Source organism: Archocentrus centrarchus, chromosome 24, assembly GCF_007364275.1.
Source record: "Archocentrus centrarchus isolate MPI-CPG fArcCen1 chromosome 24, fArcCen1, whole genome shotgun sequence".
Classification (NCBI taxonomy): domain Eukaryota; kingdom Metazoa; phylum Chordata; class Actinopteri; order Cichliformes; family Cichlidae; genus Archocentrus; species Archocentrus centrarchus.
Window position 1 is genome coordinate 28,181,987 of NC_044369.1, and position 13,968 is coordinate 28,195,954.

General features: G+C 43.5%; 1 protein-coding gene across 1 annotated transcript in view; it reads left to right on the forward strand.

Annotated features, from left to right (window-relative positions):
* The window catches only part of pnocb (prepronociceptin b), a 29,370-nt gene that overhangs the window by 12,618 nt on the left and 2,784 nt on the right, over nucleotides 1-13,968 (forward strand). The window contains exon 2 of the mRNA XM_030721499.1: nucleotides 2,677-2,932. Within this exon, the coding sequence (XP_030577359.1) occupies nucleotides 2,795-2,932 (138 nt within the window). The 5' untranslated portion in view covers nucleotides 2,677-2,794. The remainder of the gene's footprint in view (nucleotides 1-2,676; nucleotides 2,933-13,968) is intronic.

The following is a 13,968-nucleotide window of genomic DNA, read 5'->3' on the forward strand; positions in this document are numbered from 1 at the left end:
GGATGTAGATTGACCTGTAAATCACGCTCAGCTCCCTCTTCACCACGACAGACTGATGTAGTGTCCACATCACTACAGACGCAGCCCCAATCCATCTCTCAATCTCCCGTTCCCTTTTCCTGTCACTCCTGAACAAGACCCTGAGATATTTGAACTCCCCCACTTGGGGCAGCAACTCGTCCCTGAGCCTGAGTGGGCACTCCATCCTTTTCTGGCTGACGACCATGCCCTCAGCCTTAGAGGTGGTAATTCTCATGCTAGCCGTTTCACACTCAGCTGTGAACCGTTCCACTGTGAGCTGGAGGCCATCAGCTGATGAAGTCAACAGGACCGCATCATCCGCAAAGAGCAGAGATGAGATTCTGAGGCCACCAAGGTGGAAGCCTTCCTTTGTTTCATTCCTTAGTTTGTTGCATGGGGCAGCAACTCTCACTCAACTCAGAGGAAGAAATCTGGCATTTTCTGACAGAACCACAGCCTCAGACTTGGTGGTGCTGCCTGCTGCGTAACCTGTGGACATGTTCTCATTCTGGATCTTGGAAGCATTGTTGCATTATGAAGTGTAGCTATCACTGTGCAGAAATCCCTATTTTTACACAATCCTCAGGTGAAATGACTGTGCAATGTGTAGTTTATAGTGACTGTTGCTCAACAAATCTCTAGTTTTATTCAAATTTTGAAGATTTTTATTACATTGGTTTGTGGCCTTTATCTTACATTTTTTCTCACTTCCATTAGGATTTTTAAATTTTTAATTCAATTCAATTCAATTTTATCTATATAGCACAAAATCACAACAAACAGTTGCCTCAAGGCACTTTGTATTGTAGGTAAAGACCCTACAATAATACAGAGAAAAACCCAACAGTCAAACGACCCCCTATGAGCAACCACTTGGCGACAGTGGGAAGGAAAAACTCCCTTTTAACAGGAAGAAACCTCCAGCAGAACCAGGCTCAGGGAGGGACAGTCATCTGTCACGACTGGCTGGGGCTGAGGGGAGGGAGACAGAACAAAAGACATGCTGTCAAAGAGAGCCAGAGATTAATAATAATTAATGATTAAATACAGAGCGAAGTATAAACAAAGTAAATAAGGTGAATGAAAAGAAACAGTGAATTATGGGAACCCCCCGGCAGCCCAGGCCTATAGCAGCATAACTAAGGGCTGGTTCAAGATCACCTGATCCAGCCCTAACTATAAGCTTTATCATAAAGGAAAGTTTTAAGCCTAATCTTAAAAATAGAGAGGGTGTCTGTCTCCCGAATCCAAGCTGGGAGCTGGTTCCACTGAAGAGGGGCCTGAAAGCTGAAGGCTCTGCCTCCCATTCTACTCTTAAGTATCCTAGGAACCACAAGTAAGCCAGCAGTCTGAGAGCAAAGTGCTCTATTGGGGTGATATGGGACTATGAGGTCTTTGAGATAAGATGGGGTCTGATTATTCAAACCCTAACAGCACTGCAAATAGCTAGATAGAGTTACTGTAAGTATTTTAGCTACTAACTGGAGTTACTAATACCTAAAATTGAAAGGAGACTGAATATTGGACTTTACATTGGCCAGATGGAGAGTGCCTCCATAAAGTTGTGAATAACAGTATTGCCTTGCATACAAAACGTTGCTGGTTTGATTCCAGCTGGAGAAACATATTCCCCTTGGGGCTGCACTAGGAAGGGTATCTGGTGTAAAACTGCCAAATCAAACATGCTGTGGCGACCCGTTGTGATAAGGGAGCAGCTGAAACTAGCTTGCCTATCGCTCAGATGGAAAGAAATTTGAGGAATCAATGGAACATGTTTTTTATGAGATGGATGCAATAATCAACAATCTCAAGCATTTTGGTGTTATATTGATTTTTTTTTTAACTACTCCCCAAAAAAGGAAAAACTGTTTCCTAACTATTCCTTAGCTAACAGGACCATAAGTTCCTTAGGTATATTGCTTTATGTCTGCAGATACAACGTGACATATTTCTAGTGAGGCAGCAGTCGCTGAGCAGAAGCAATCTATGGTGTTCTGCGAGACCATTTTTTCTTTGTTATCTCTGTTATTGGGTGATACAGTGGTGAGTGACAGGATAAATGGGGGTCAGGGAGTGCAGGTCAAATAACACACACTGTGCACCTGGCTCACAAATTTGTGGTTAGAGCCCCAGACACCAGGGTCCTCTAGAGTTTGTTTATCCCACCAGTAATTCTTCCCCAGCTCATGCACACATCTTTTGACACATTTCTACACCACTGGTATATTATTGTTACAACTGGAATTTTTTTTTTTTACTTCAACATTGACCTCGGTTATCATTCTCCGATCAGACTGTTGTGTGTGGATTTGTTGCTGCCACAGGATATGACCCATGTTGTAGTTTCAAGCTAATCTGTTGAAGCACATATCAGCTCTTACTAATCTCCAGCCTCTGGTGTATGATTTGAATCTGCCATCCAATCCTCCAGCCTGCACAGGATGATTCCTGGCCACTAGAAATTACCCATTTTATCATTTATTGCCTCAGGTTGTGCTCTCTCTCTCTGTCCCACCTACACTGTCCATTTCCTGTTATTTGATGAACACTCTCCCACCACCAACGCTTCGACTGTCCGCCCAAATCCGCCCGACTATCCCTATGAATTGGAATTGATGCAATATTCCTGTCAATCTATCTGCTCTCTCCCTGTAGGCTGGACCCAGATCCCATAAGTTTTACCTCCCAGATCCTCCAGCTGTTGACTCCTTATTTTAATCTCTTCTACTTGCTGGGCTCCTCTTTGTCCCTGCCTGTCTGGGTGTGCTGAGCGATGAAGATCCCTCTGTGGTGCCTGGTGGTGCTGCTGGCATGTCTCTTCACCCCTGGACGCAGTGACTGTCAGGGGCAATGTATGGCCTGTGGACTGCTCCTGCAGCAACAGCAGCTGGAACAAACCTTCAACACCATGGTGAGTACGTGTGCGGATCATTGTTAGTCTACGTGAGTCACTGTGGATAAAAACACCCACTGAATGCCGTGCTAACACTGCAGTGTGCGTATCTGGCTGGGTGCAGCTGCAACGAGCTGTCAGCACCCTGATGGGGCCATGATTGCGATCGCCCGAGCGAGTTATTGATAAGGGTGTCTGTGTAATGCATTGTGTGCAGTCTGATAGTCCCCTGTGTATTTTCTTTGCTAGTGTGTAATTAGTTACATTTTCATTTTGTCTGCTGGTCCAGGGGCTGTCAGTGTGCATACCAATAAACCTCTGTGTGCCATCAACCATTCACACGATAAACTTCAAACATTGGAAGGAGGATAGAAAATATGTCTCTTTTTACAAGAATTCAAGTATAAATGATTTTCTAATAAGTCACTAAAAGATTATATAGTTACTAATGTAGGACAGGATAGTGGCGTCAACTTTTTGACACAATAATTGAGAGTAGTAGAAATACAGATTTCATGTCCCAAAGGGATCTACTAGGAATGTGCATTTGCATGATTTTGACTGGCTGATGCAGAGTCTTGATGAAGGACACCATGTTGTACTGCAGCAAAACCTGATTTGTGTTCAGCTTTTTATAATGCAGTCATTAGAGATGTTCTTGGTGACTACTTTACTACCTGGATAGATGAGAGGATAAAAAGTAGACATATCAAAAGTGAGGGAAGGGAGGCACAGGGAGCAAGACGGTTTTGCAGTGGTTATCACTGTCAGAGGATCCTTGGTTGGGACCTTGCGTTTGCTGGGTCCTTTTTGTGTTCTCCTGCTAGATTAACTTGCGATGTGGTTGTGTGACTCAGTGGTTTCCTGTCTCTCAGTGGTAGCCTCTTTATGGACTGGTGGCATGTCCCAAGTGTAACTGAATCAGAATCAGAATCAGAATCTTTATTGTCATTGTACACAGAAGTTGCACAACGAAATTTAAAATGCATTCCTTTTAGGTGCCTCAGACAATAAATAATAAAATAATAAAAATATGAGTGATAAAAATGATTACTAAAATACAGTGCACAATAGTAAATTAAGACGAATCTAGCCCCAATACACACACCAACGCACGCACACAGTCAGCACTACCACCCCACATCACTGTCCAAACCACACAGAGTTCAGTTCAATGATAGCCCTGGCATAAAAGCTGTTCCTCAGTCTGTTTGTTCTGGCCTTCATTGTCCTGAAACGTCTGCCTGATGGCAGTAGCTGAAACAAGGAGTGTCCAGGGTGTGAGGGGTCCTGGAGGATGTTCTGTGCCCTCCTCTGGCAGCGGGCATTGAACAGTTCCTGGAGGGAGGGCAGGGGACAGCCTATGATCTTTTGAGCCGTGTTGATGATTCGCTGGAGTGTTTTCCTGTCTGCTGCTGTGCAGCTGTTGAACCACACGCACAGACAGTACGTCAGGATGCTCTCTACAGAGCAACGGTAGAAGGACACCAGCAGATTCTGGGTCAGATGGTTGCTCCTAAGAACCCTCAGGAAATGCAGTCTCTGTTGGGCCTTCCTGACAATGCTGGTTGTATTGATACTCCAGGTCAAATCATCCTGCAGATGTACTCCCAGGAACCTAAAATCTGAAACCAGCTCCACTTCATCCCCCTCGATGAACAGAGGTTGAATGACATGTGTTGTCCTCCTAAAGTCTACTACCATCTCCTTTGTCTTAGTGGTGTTCAGGATCAAGTTATTCTCACTGCACCACCTTGACAGCCGCTGCACCTCGTCCCGGTATGCTGACTCATCCCCGCCTGATATGAGCCCCACCACAGTGGTGTCATCCGCAAACTTAATGATGCAGTTACTGGCATGTATGGAGGTGCAGTCATGTGTGTAGAGGGTGAAGAGTAGGGGACTCAGCACACAGCCCTGTGGAGAGCCGGTGCTGAGGCTGATGGCTGAAGAGAGGTGGGGACCTACTCTTACCCTCTGGGAACGGTCTGTCAGGAAGTCCTTGATCCAAAGACAGGTGGAGCGTGGTATCCCCAGATCTGACAGTTTAGTCACCAGTCTGCCAGGAAGGATGGTGTTAAACGCCGAGCTGAAGTCCACAAAGAGCAGCCGAGCGTAGTTCCCCCCCTGCTCCAGGTGAGAGAAGGCAGAGTGGAGGGCCGTGGCAATGGCGTCCTCTGTGGACCGGTTGGCTCTGTAGGCAAACTGGTGGGGGTCTAGTCTGGGGGAGAGACTGGAGATGACGTGAGCCCGGACAAGCTTTTCAAAGCACTTCATAACAATTGGTGTGAGTGCTACTGGCCTGTAGTCATTCAAACCTCTGATAGTGTTCTTCTTGGGGATGGGGACGATAATGGAGGACTTCAGGCAGGAAGGGACAGCAGCCTGGCTCAGGGACTGGTTAAAAATGCTGGTAAAAATACCAGCCAGCTGAGCCGCACAGACCTTCAGTATCCGTCCAGAGACACCATCGGGCCCCACAGCTTTCCTGGGGTTCACAGTTTCCAGCATACGCCTCACCTCTTGCTCTTGCAGCCTGAGGATGCTGCTGCTGCCTGCTGAGGGATGTTGGATGGCTGTCTCTGGTTGCTGTACCTCAAAGCGTGCAAAGAAGCTGGCTCCTCTGCCAGATTGATGTTACGCTGATCAACTAACAGGCTGGGTTTGTAGTTCAAAATATGCCGAACCCCTTGCCACACCTGCCTGAAGTCGTGGCTCTGGAAACAGTCCTCAATCCTCCTCTTATACACAGCCTTGGCCTCCCTGATGCCCCTCTTCAGGTTGGCTCTGGCAGCGCTGTAAAGCGCCCCATCACCAGCTCTGAAGGCGATGTTCCTCTCTCTGAGTAAGCTCTGCACCTTTCCATTCATCCATGGCTTTCTATTTGGAAAAACCCGGATATTCTTGTCCACAGTTACAGTGTCGGTGCAGAACTTGATGTAGTCCAGAACAGCCGAGGTGTACTGCTCCAGGTCCTGGTGCTTGAATACGTCCCAGTCAGTTGTTTCAAAGCAGTCCTGCAGCTGTTGAGAGGCACCTTCAGGCCAGGTCTGAACAGTCTTAGATGTAGAAAGAGCAGTTTTGCTGAGGGGGGTGTATGCTGGAATCATAAGCAGGGACAGATGGTCTGACTGGCCCAGATGTGGCAGTGGCACAGCCCTGAAACCCAGCTTGATGTTAGAGTAGACTTTATCCAGTGTGCTGTTCCCTCTTGTAGGGCATTTAACATGCTGATGGAACTTGGGTAGAACAGTCTTTAAATCGACATGGTTAAAGTCTCCTGCAATGATGTGTACAGCCTCAGGATATCTGCTCTGTTGACTGCAAACCGTGTCATGTAAGAGACTAACAGCCGAGTTAGCATTAGCATCAGGGGGAAGATAAACAACAGTGATCAAAACAGCTGTAAACTCACGGGGCAGATAGATGGGCCTGCATTTAACAGTCATGTACTCCAGGTCCGGAGAGCAGTGGCTGTTCACAGTCATACTGTCTGTACACCAGCTGTTGTTTACATACAAGCACACACCCCCTCCTCTGCTCTTACCGGAGGTCCGCATTCTGTCATGCCGGTGCGTTGTCCTGCCGGCTAGCTCGATGGCTGCATCAGGAATGGATGAATGAAGCCAGGTCTCAGTGAAGAGCAAAACGCAGCAGTCCTTCACGGTCCTGTTTGTAGCCACCAGCAGTCTCAACTCATCCATTTTATTCGGGAGTGATCTTACATTGGCGAGGAAAACACTGGGTAACGGAGGTCTATGAGGCCGTTTACGTAGCCTCTCCAAAACGCCAGCTCTGCCGCCTCTTTTCTGCCTCCTTTCTCTGCGCCGTCTCCGTCTGCGACCCCCCCCTCACAGGGATGATGAACCACAAAGAGCCAGGTGGTCTGGCGATGTCCACCGGGATGTTGTGAGAGTGGAGGAAGTCAGCCGTAACCGCCTGCTCACTTTGTGCTCCTATATGTAGGAGTTCGTGCCGTCTGTATGTTATAATGTCCGCCCGACATAATGGTGATGTGTTGAGCCACAGTTGAAGCACACATAACAACATACACAATTTCACAGAGCACCGAAAAGGAGAGCACTGAGCCGCTGCGACTATGCGCGCCGCCATCTTGTGTGTTCACAGTTTGATTCACTGTATGTGTCATTTGATAGGTGGTTAGGAAAATGGACAGATGAACATCAGGAGATCACCAAAGTTCTTGCAAATCATGATGTGGGGATGGAAAGTCTGTAAAAACAAACAAACAAAAAAACCCCAGGAGATTTCAAGACATCCATCAATCCATCCCTTTCCTTTCAATTATCCAGTTCAGGTACACTCTGGACAAGTTGCCAGTCTATCACAGGGCCAAGACATAGAGACAGACAACTCACATTCACATTTATGGCCAATTTATCACTGGTTAACACGAATGCTTTAGAATGGAGTATGCAGAGAGAACCCACGCAGACACAGAAAGAACATGCAAATTCCACAAAGAAAGGTCCCAACTTCCTGGTAGTTTCAAACACAGAACCAGCATGCTGACCTGACCCAGTGGTCAAAAAAATCAGTCATCCAGCCTGCAAAGCTATAAGCATAAAACTTTACAGATGATTTCTAATCCAACAGTATATCCTGCGGTAGGGGCGATATGATGGCATGCTGGAGATACATACTTTCATACAGAAGGAATTGGTGTTGTTTCTTTGTGATTTTATTTGAGCCTATGAGTATCTACAGCACTTGTGCAATTCTTGGTGGCCAACGTGAAATGCCAGCCTCTGCTCTGAGAGGCTGTGATTGCGCTCCAAAAGGAACCCAAAAACTTCCACATGGCACAGAATCTCATTTTCAAACCGTTCGAGAAACATCAGTTGGTAAAAATAGTCCGTGGGTGTCCATGAATAGCCATAGGACGGCTAATTTAGCTGATAATGATGCAGAGAAAGACAGCTGGGACCTTTTGGGGAGTTGTAATAGAACTATGTAATTGACTGCCTCTCGGTATCATCAGCCTGGACTTACATCAGTGACTGACACATTTTATCAGTACCTCATTGTGTTTGCCGCCATCCCATTGAGCCACAGATGGAATCCACTGAGCAATTCCATTGTCTCCCACTCCAGACAGAGAGTGTGTGAGGCTGCTGTTTGTTATAATGTCAGGACCCATTGATTTATTTGTGTGCACACCTACACACACACACACACACACACACACACACACACACACACACACACACACACACGTTCTACCATTCTCTGACTGCATTCATTACTTACTGTTATTTTTATAAATGCCAGCTTTTGTTTACATATGTGCTAATTATCTATGATGTGGCTCTTAGTCACACAGTTTCTTGCCTGCTTTCATTTGTTGTTCTGTGATTCTTTATCAGTTTATAAAGGTGAGAGTGTAACCAGTGTTGGTTTTTCTGTGCTTGACATTAGCTGCCAGAAGAGACTTATGCCCAATTAAAACCATTACCCTGACTCACTGCTCCCTACATGTGTGGACATTAGGTATAAATATAAATGCTTCCCTTATGATTATGGGCTGGCAAACAATCACAGCTCAGCTGGATCCTGATACATGCTGGATTGATTATTGCACTTTTAAGCTACCAGCACAGATGTGTTATGAGACTTTGGGCCCCATGGTGAAAACTGCTAAAGGTCCCACACTCCCCAACAGTTTAAACTGGACCATTAGCTAAATTAGCCTCGAAAACCTTTCACTGGTTTTTGCACTTTTAAAAATCAGCCAGCACGGGTTGGTATAAGTAAAGAAGGTTACGAAAGTAAAAAGAACCAGGCATATAATGATTTAACAGTTTACCTTCAGTTGGTCAGCTGATAGGTCTCCTCTGGCCTTGCACTAGCAGTGGTTTATATGAAGTCTGATGTAGTGAGAGCTGTGCCTTCACAGCACAGCTGTTCTGACTTTGACACACAGCATGTGGTGTCCCAGGTTGGTTAAGAAACAAATAGCCATCAATAGTGCTGCTTTTTCATAATGGAAAATACATTTTTACTTAAAAAAATGAAATTATATGAAAATATTTTACATTTTCTGTGATAATTTTACTCTCTAGATATGATGTGAATCTATTTTTATCTCACTGGTCCATTGGTACCCCTTTGCGGCCATTTGTGTCATCGTCTCATCTTTTTGCATCTCTTTATAGTTTGTAAATTGTGAATATCTTAACCAAGAAAATAAAGCGGGGCAGTGGGCCTCATTTATTAACAGTGCCTACGCACAAATCAGTGTGAAAACTGTGCATACATTATTTTCACGCACAAATGAGTGATTTATCAATATTTTTATACCGGAATTTAATAATTATAATCATTATTATTGCCATTTGTTCATTCTTCACAGTTTTAAAAATACTGTAAAACACAAAATGTTCAAAATTAAATTGAATTTAAATTTAATTTTTTAAATTTTAAATTTAATTATATGTAAATAAAACAAATACTAATAGAAAGGTCAAGGTTTAATCTTATCTTGCCGGAGAATCTGAATTTTTTTTTATTGCAGTGGGTTTCTCATCTGGGGCTGACAGATCACATGCTCCTTAACTACTACCTGTTTTCTTCTTTTTCTTGTACTCTGTAAATCTTTTTCACATAAACTTTGATGTCCAAACTTTTCTTTCTTGAGCCATAGTAGCATCTCAGAGGAAATGATATTCAGAACTTCGGCCATTTCAACCTCGTTTTCTTTTCTTTTCTCTTTTTAAAACATTGTCACTCTGGTGGAAACAGTTTGGAAAGCTGTACCATTTCTGGCTTCCTCTTTGGAAACAATTGTTTCAGTTTCTCCCGTTTCTGACTTTCTCCTGCTTTCTTGCCTTAGAGGTGCAGGCTTCTTTCTTGCAACATTGAATTGGTCTCTTTAGCTCTCTGCCATGTACACTCTTTTCAGTCACTTTTCACATGAATAACATTTTGGATGTTTTCAAAGATAGTTTGTGAACATAACCTGATTCATAACATGGCCTTTGGTCTAATGGAAGGCATAAAGTTGGGCCTGAACCTCTGATCTGTCCACTCCAAGATATCAGTAGATAAATAGAGGCTTTTGTGCACTCTGATTTAACAGTTCAAACAAGTTAGTACATCAAAATCTCAACACTGCATTTAAGAGCCAACCCTGACCTACCTCCTCTGTGAAAATTAAGCCTTTGAAGCAAGCTCCTCTTAGAGAATTTTCTCAACCATTTTATCTTCTTGTCCTCACAAGTATATAAATGCTGGACTGTGTGCATGCACACATCTCCTCTCACTCATAAACTCCTTTAGATTGCTCCATTGATCCGCTGAGGAGAATCCCCTGGTGTGCTCATTTCATTTACGATGGATAATTAATTTCCGTTGATAGATTCACAGCGGAACTCCCTCTTCTCTCCTTCCTTTGATGTGAGCAGGTTTCTGATAACAATGCAGTTTATCTCGTTTGAGCGAGATTTGACGAGTAAATGGGATTTGCTTCTTACCTCAAACTCAAATCAGTGGGCTCGGGAGTTTAGGAAAGGAGAGAAAGGAGAGCTGTGAATACATAAATCTATGTGGTGTAGCAGCTGTAGCCTATTTTCAGTTATATATGGATGCAAATATAAATAATGAACAATATATAACGAACAAATATAAATAATGAATAATGAACTGGATGATACATTTATGTATGGTTTATTAAAGAATAAAAGGTATCGATGCATTCCAAAAGAAAATTAAAAAATCCTTCTAAAAAAGTCTTAAATGCACTTCGAGTGTTCTTTATATGTCCTTGAAGTCAGACTATCAAGTGTCACGGTGAGGACAGGAAAGTCATTAAGACTTTGCAATGAGGCCGTGATTCAGCACTGACAAAATTCATTCTATATAGAAAGGTTCAATTCCAAAACATCATAGGTGTCATTTTTAAGAGCAGAAACATAATTTCTTGAAGTTGAAGAGTCATTCAGAAATAAATAGTTGTCAGCAAAGGACATAATTTACCCGCTGCCCTTCAGACTGCTTCGCAGTTTTCTTCAATTTTGTGCTGTCAATCATTTTGCAATAGTAGATGTCACATTTGTCAAATTATGGATGTGTCACACTGGCACATAACTTTCCGTATATGCTGAACACAGCAGGAACAAGGCTCATTAACTTTTGTGACACCCAAGTCATCAAGGTTAAAAGACGTCTTTTTCAGCTGGGGTCAAGTACTGTACAAATGTATTAAAGTGTGGTGTAATTGCATGCCATAAAATTACATTTTTTGAAAAATGTGTGGATATTTGACTAGAAGAAAAGATATTTTATTAAAACAATTGGCCAGCCTTTATATTTTGCTTCCTAATTGGCTATAAGCTCATGCCATATTTTTACAATTGACTATTGAGCAAAGAAAAGGTAATTAGTATCATTAAGGCTGCACTAGACAATTTTTTCATATGAGAAATACTTGAATTCACTAGATGTAATATGAACCGTTTCCCTTGTATTCAAAACCCACAGATAATTAGCACGTGACTCCCAGTTATATGGAACTTCTTAGTATTTTTATCCCTGTGTGTGGGCCACATAATGTTCTGTCTCATAAATTTAACTTCAGTTTCTTTTTTTTTTTCAGTAAAAACATTCAGTGAGTGTTATATTCATAGGTAGTATAAAAGATGGATGCAGCCACTGTGGCTTCTCCCTCGGGATTTGGACTCCTCCTTTTCACGCTTCAACATTAGCGTTTTGGCCACTATCGTGTTGATCTTTTTGGAGCCAGAGGTTACCTTATATCAGGGATGTCAAATGCAATCACAGGATGGGCCAAAATTGCAATTACAGAGGCCAGACATTTCCTGTAATTCTTGACCAAATTTGCACACACTGCAGCAGGGATTTTGGTCCACTCCTCCATACACATCTTCTCCAGATCTCCAGGTTTCGGGGCTGTTGCTGGGCAACATTGAGTTTCAGCTCCCTCCAAAGATTTTCTAAAGGGTTCAGATCTAGACACTGGCTAGGCCACTCCAGGACCTTGAAATGCTTCTCACGGAGCCACTCCTTAGTTGCCCTGGCTGTGTATTTCGGGTCATTGTCAAACTCGAAGACTCAGCCATGACCCATCTTCAATGCCCTTACTGAGGGAAGAAGGTTGTTGGCCAAAATCTCACGATACATGACCCAATCCATCCTCCCTTCAATATGGTGCAGTCATCCTATCCTCTTTGCAGAAAAGCACCCCCAAAGTATGATGTTTCCACCCCCATGCTTCACAGTTGGGATGGTGTTCTTGGGGTTGTACTCATGCTTCTTTGTCCACCAAACACAGCGAGTGAAGTTGATACCAAAAAAGCTCTATTTTGGTCTCATCTGGCCACATGACCTTCTCCCATACCTCCTCTGGATCATCCAGATGGTCATTGGTGAACTTCAAACGGGCCTGGACATTTGTTGGTGTAAGCAAGGGGACCTTGTGTGCCTTGCAGGATTTTAATCCATGACATTACAGTGTGTTACTAACACTCATCTTTGAGACTGAAGTGAGATCTTGCATGGAGCCCCAGACCAAGGAAATTTGGCAGTCATCTTGTGTTTCTTCCATTTTCTAATAATTGTGCCAACAGTTATTGCCTTCTCACTAAGCTGCTTGCCTATTGTCCTATAATTAATGCAAATTAATTATTTCAAAATCATACAATGTGATTTTCTATATTTTTTTTTAGATTCTGTCTGTCACAGTTGGAATGTACCTGCTATAAAAATTACAGACCTCTCAATTCTTTGTAGGTTGGAAAACTCGCAAAATCGGCAGTGTATCAAATACTTATTCTCCCCACACACTCTGCCTGCCACACCACCCGTTTTATGACACTAACCTGCTGCACATCCTTTCCAGTTTGATCCCTCTGCCAAACCAATCGATACAAATCCCTTTCTCCTTCCTTAGTGTCCAACCTCACTATAAGCCTTTTCCTTTCCCACCTCTTTCTTTTTTTCCCGGGCCTCCCAGTAGTCCTGTCCACTTTTTTCATCTCCCTGACTATCCCACTTTTCCTGTGTACCTTCCTTTGAATAATTTCCTGCACTTCCTCATTCCACCACCAAGTCTCTCTCTTACCAGAAGATACACCAAATACCTTCTTGGCAGTTTCCCCTCAGCACTACACTGTACTTTGCCAGTCATGTGGTAGCTCTTCCATACCACCCAGAGCCTTTCTCAGCTCCTCCCTGAACTCTGTGCAACATTCTTCCTTCTTCAACTTCCACCATTCAATCCTTGCCTCTGCCGTTCTTTACTTCCACTTCTTGATGTATAAAGTCTTCCTACAGGCTGCCATCCAATGCTACCTAGCTACATTCTCCCCTGACACCACCTTGCAGTCTCCTAGCTATTTCAGATTACACCTTCTGCATAGGATGTAGTCTACCTGTGTGCATCTTCCTCCTCTCTTATACATCAGCCAATGTTGCTCTCTCTTCTTGAAATACATGTTCACCACCACCAAAGTCCACCACCATCTGTCCTTCCACATCTCTCCTTAACACCATACCTCCTCATCACCTCCTCATTACCTCTGTTCCCTTCACCTACACGTCCATTCAAGTCCACTCCAGTCACCAACCCCCCCGTCTGACACTCTTTTCACCTCTACAACCCTTCCTGACCCAACAAGCCAGTTATACTGCAGGGTGTGTAAAAAATGTCAAACATTTTGCTAACATGTTAGTCATATGACCTTGATAAGTTCATGCCAAATATAGGTATTTGATTCAGTTTGTTGTGAGAACCAGACTTGTAGCTGGCCTTGGAAACATGCATGCAGTGTTAATAAATATAATAATGTGAGGTTGATGCTGCTCCTAACTCCAGCTGCTAGAAACTATAACAGCAGTGTTTGTTCTTTGAAGAGCAAATCAGAACTATCACACTGCTGTGGTTTGCTAAGCAGCACTCTAATGTAAAATGTGCAAACCAAACAGTAAGATATCAATGGGAATATTTACATATTCTGTCAAAAACAACACGCACATGTTCAGTTAGACAGCTAGTTTATGTGTGCTAGACACTTTTT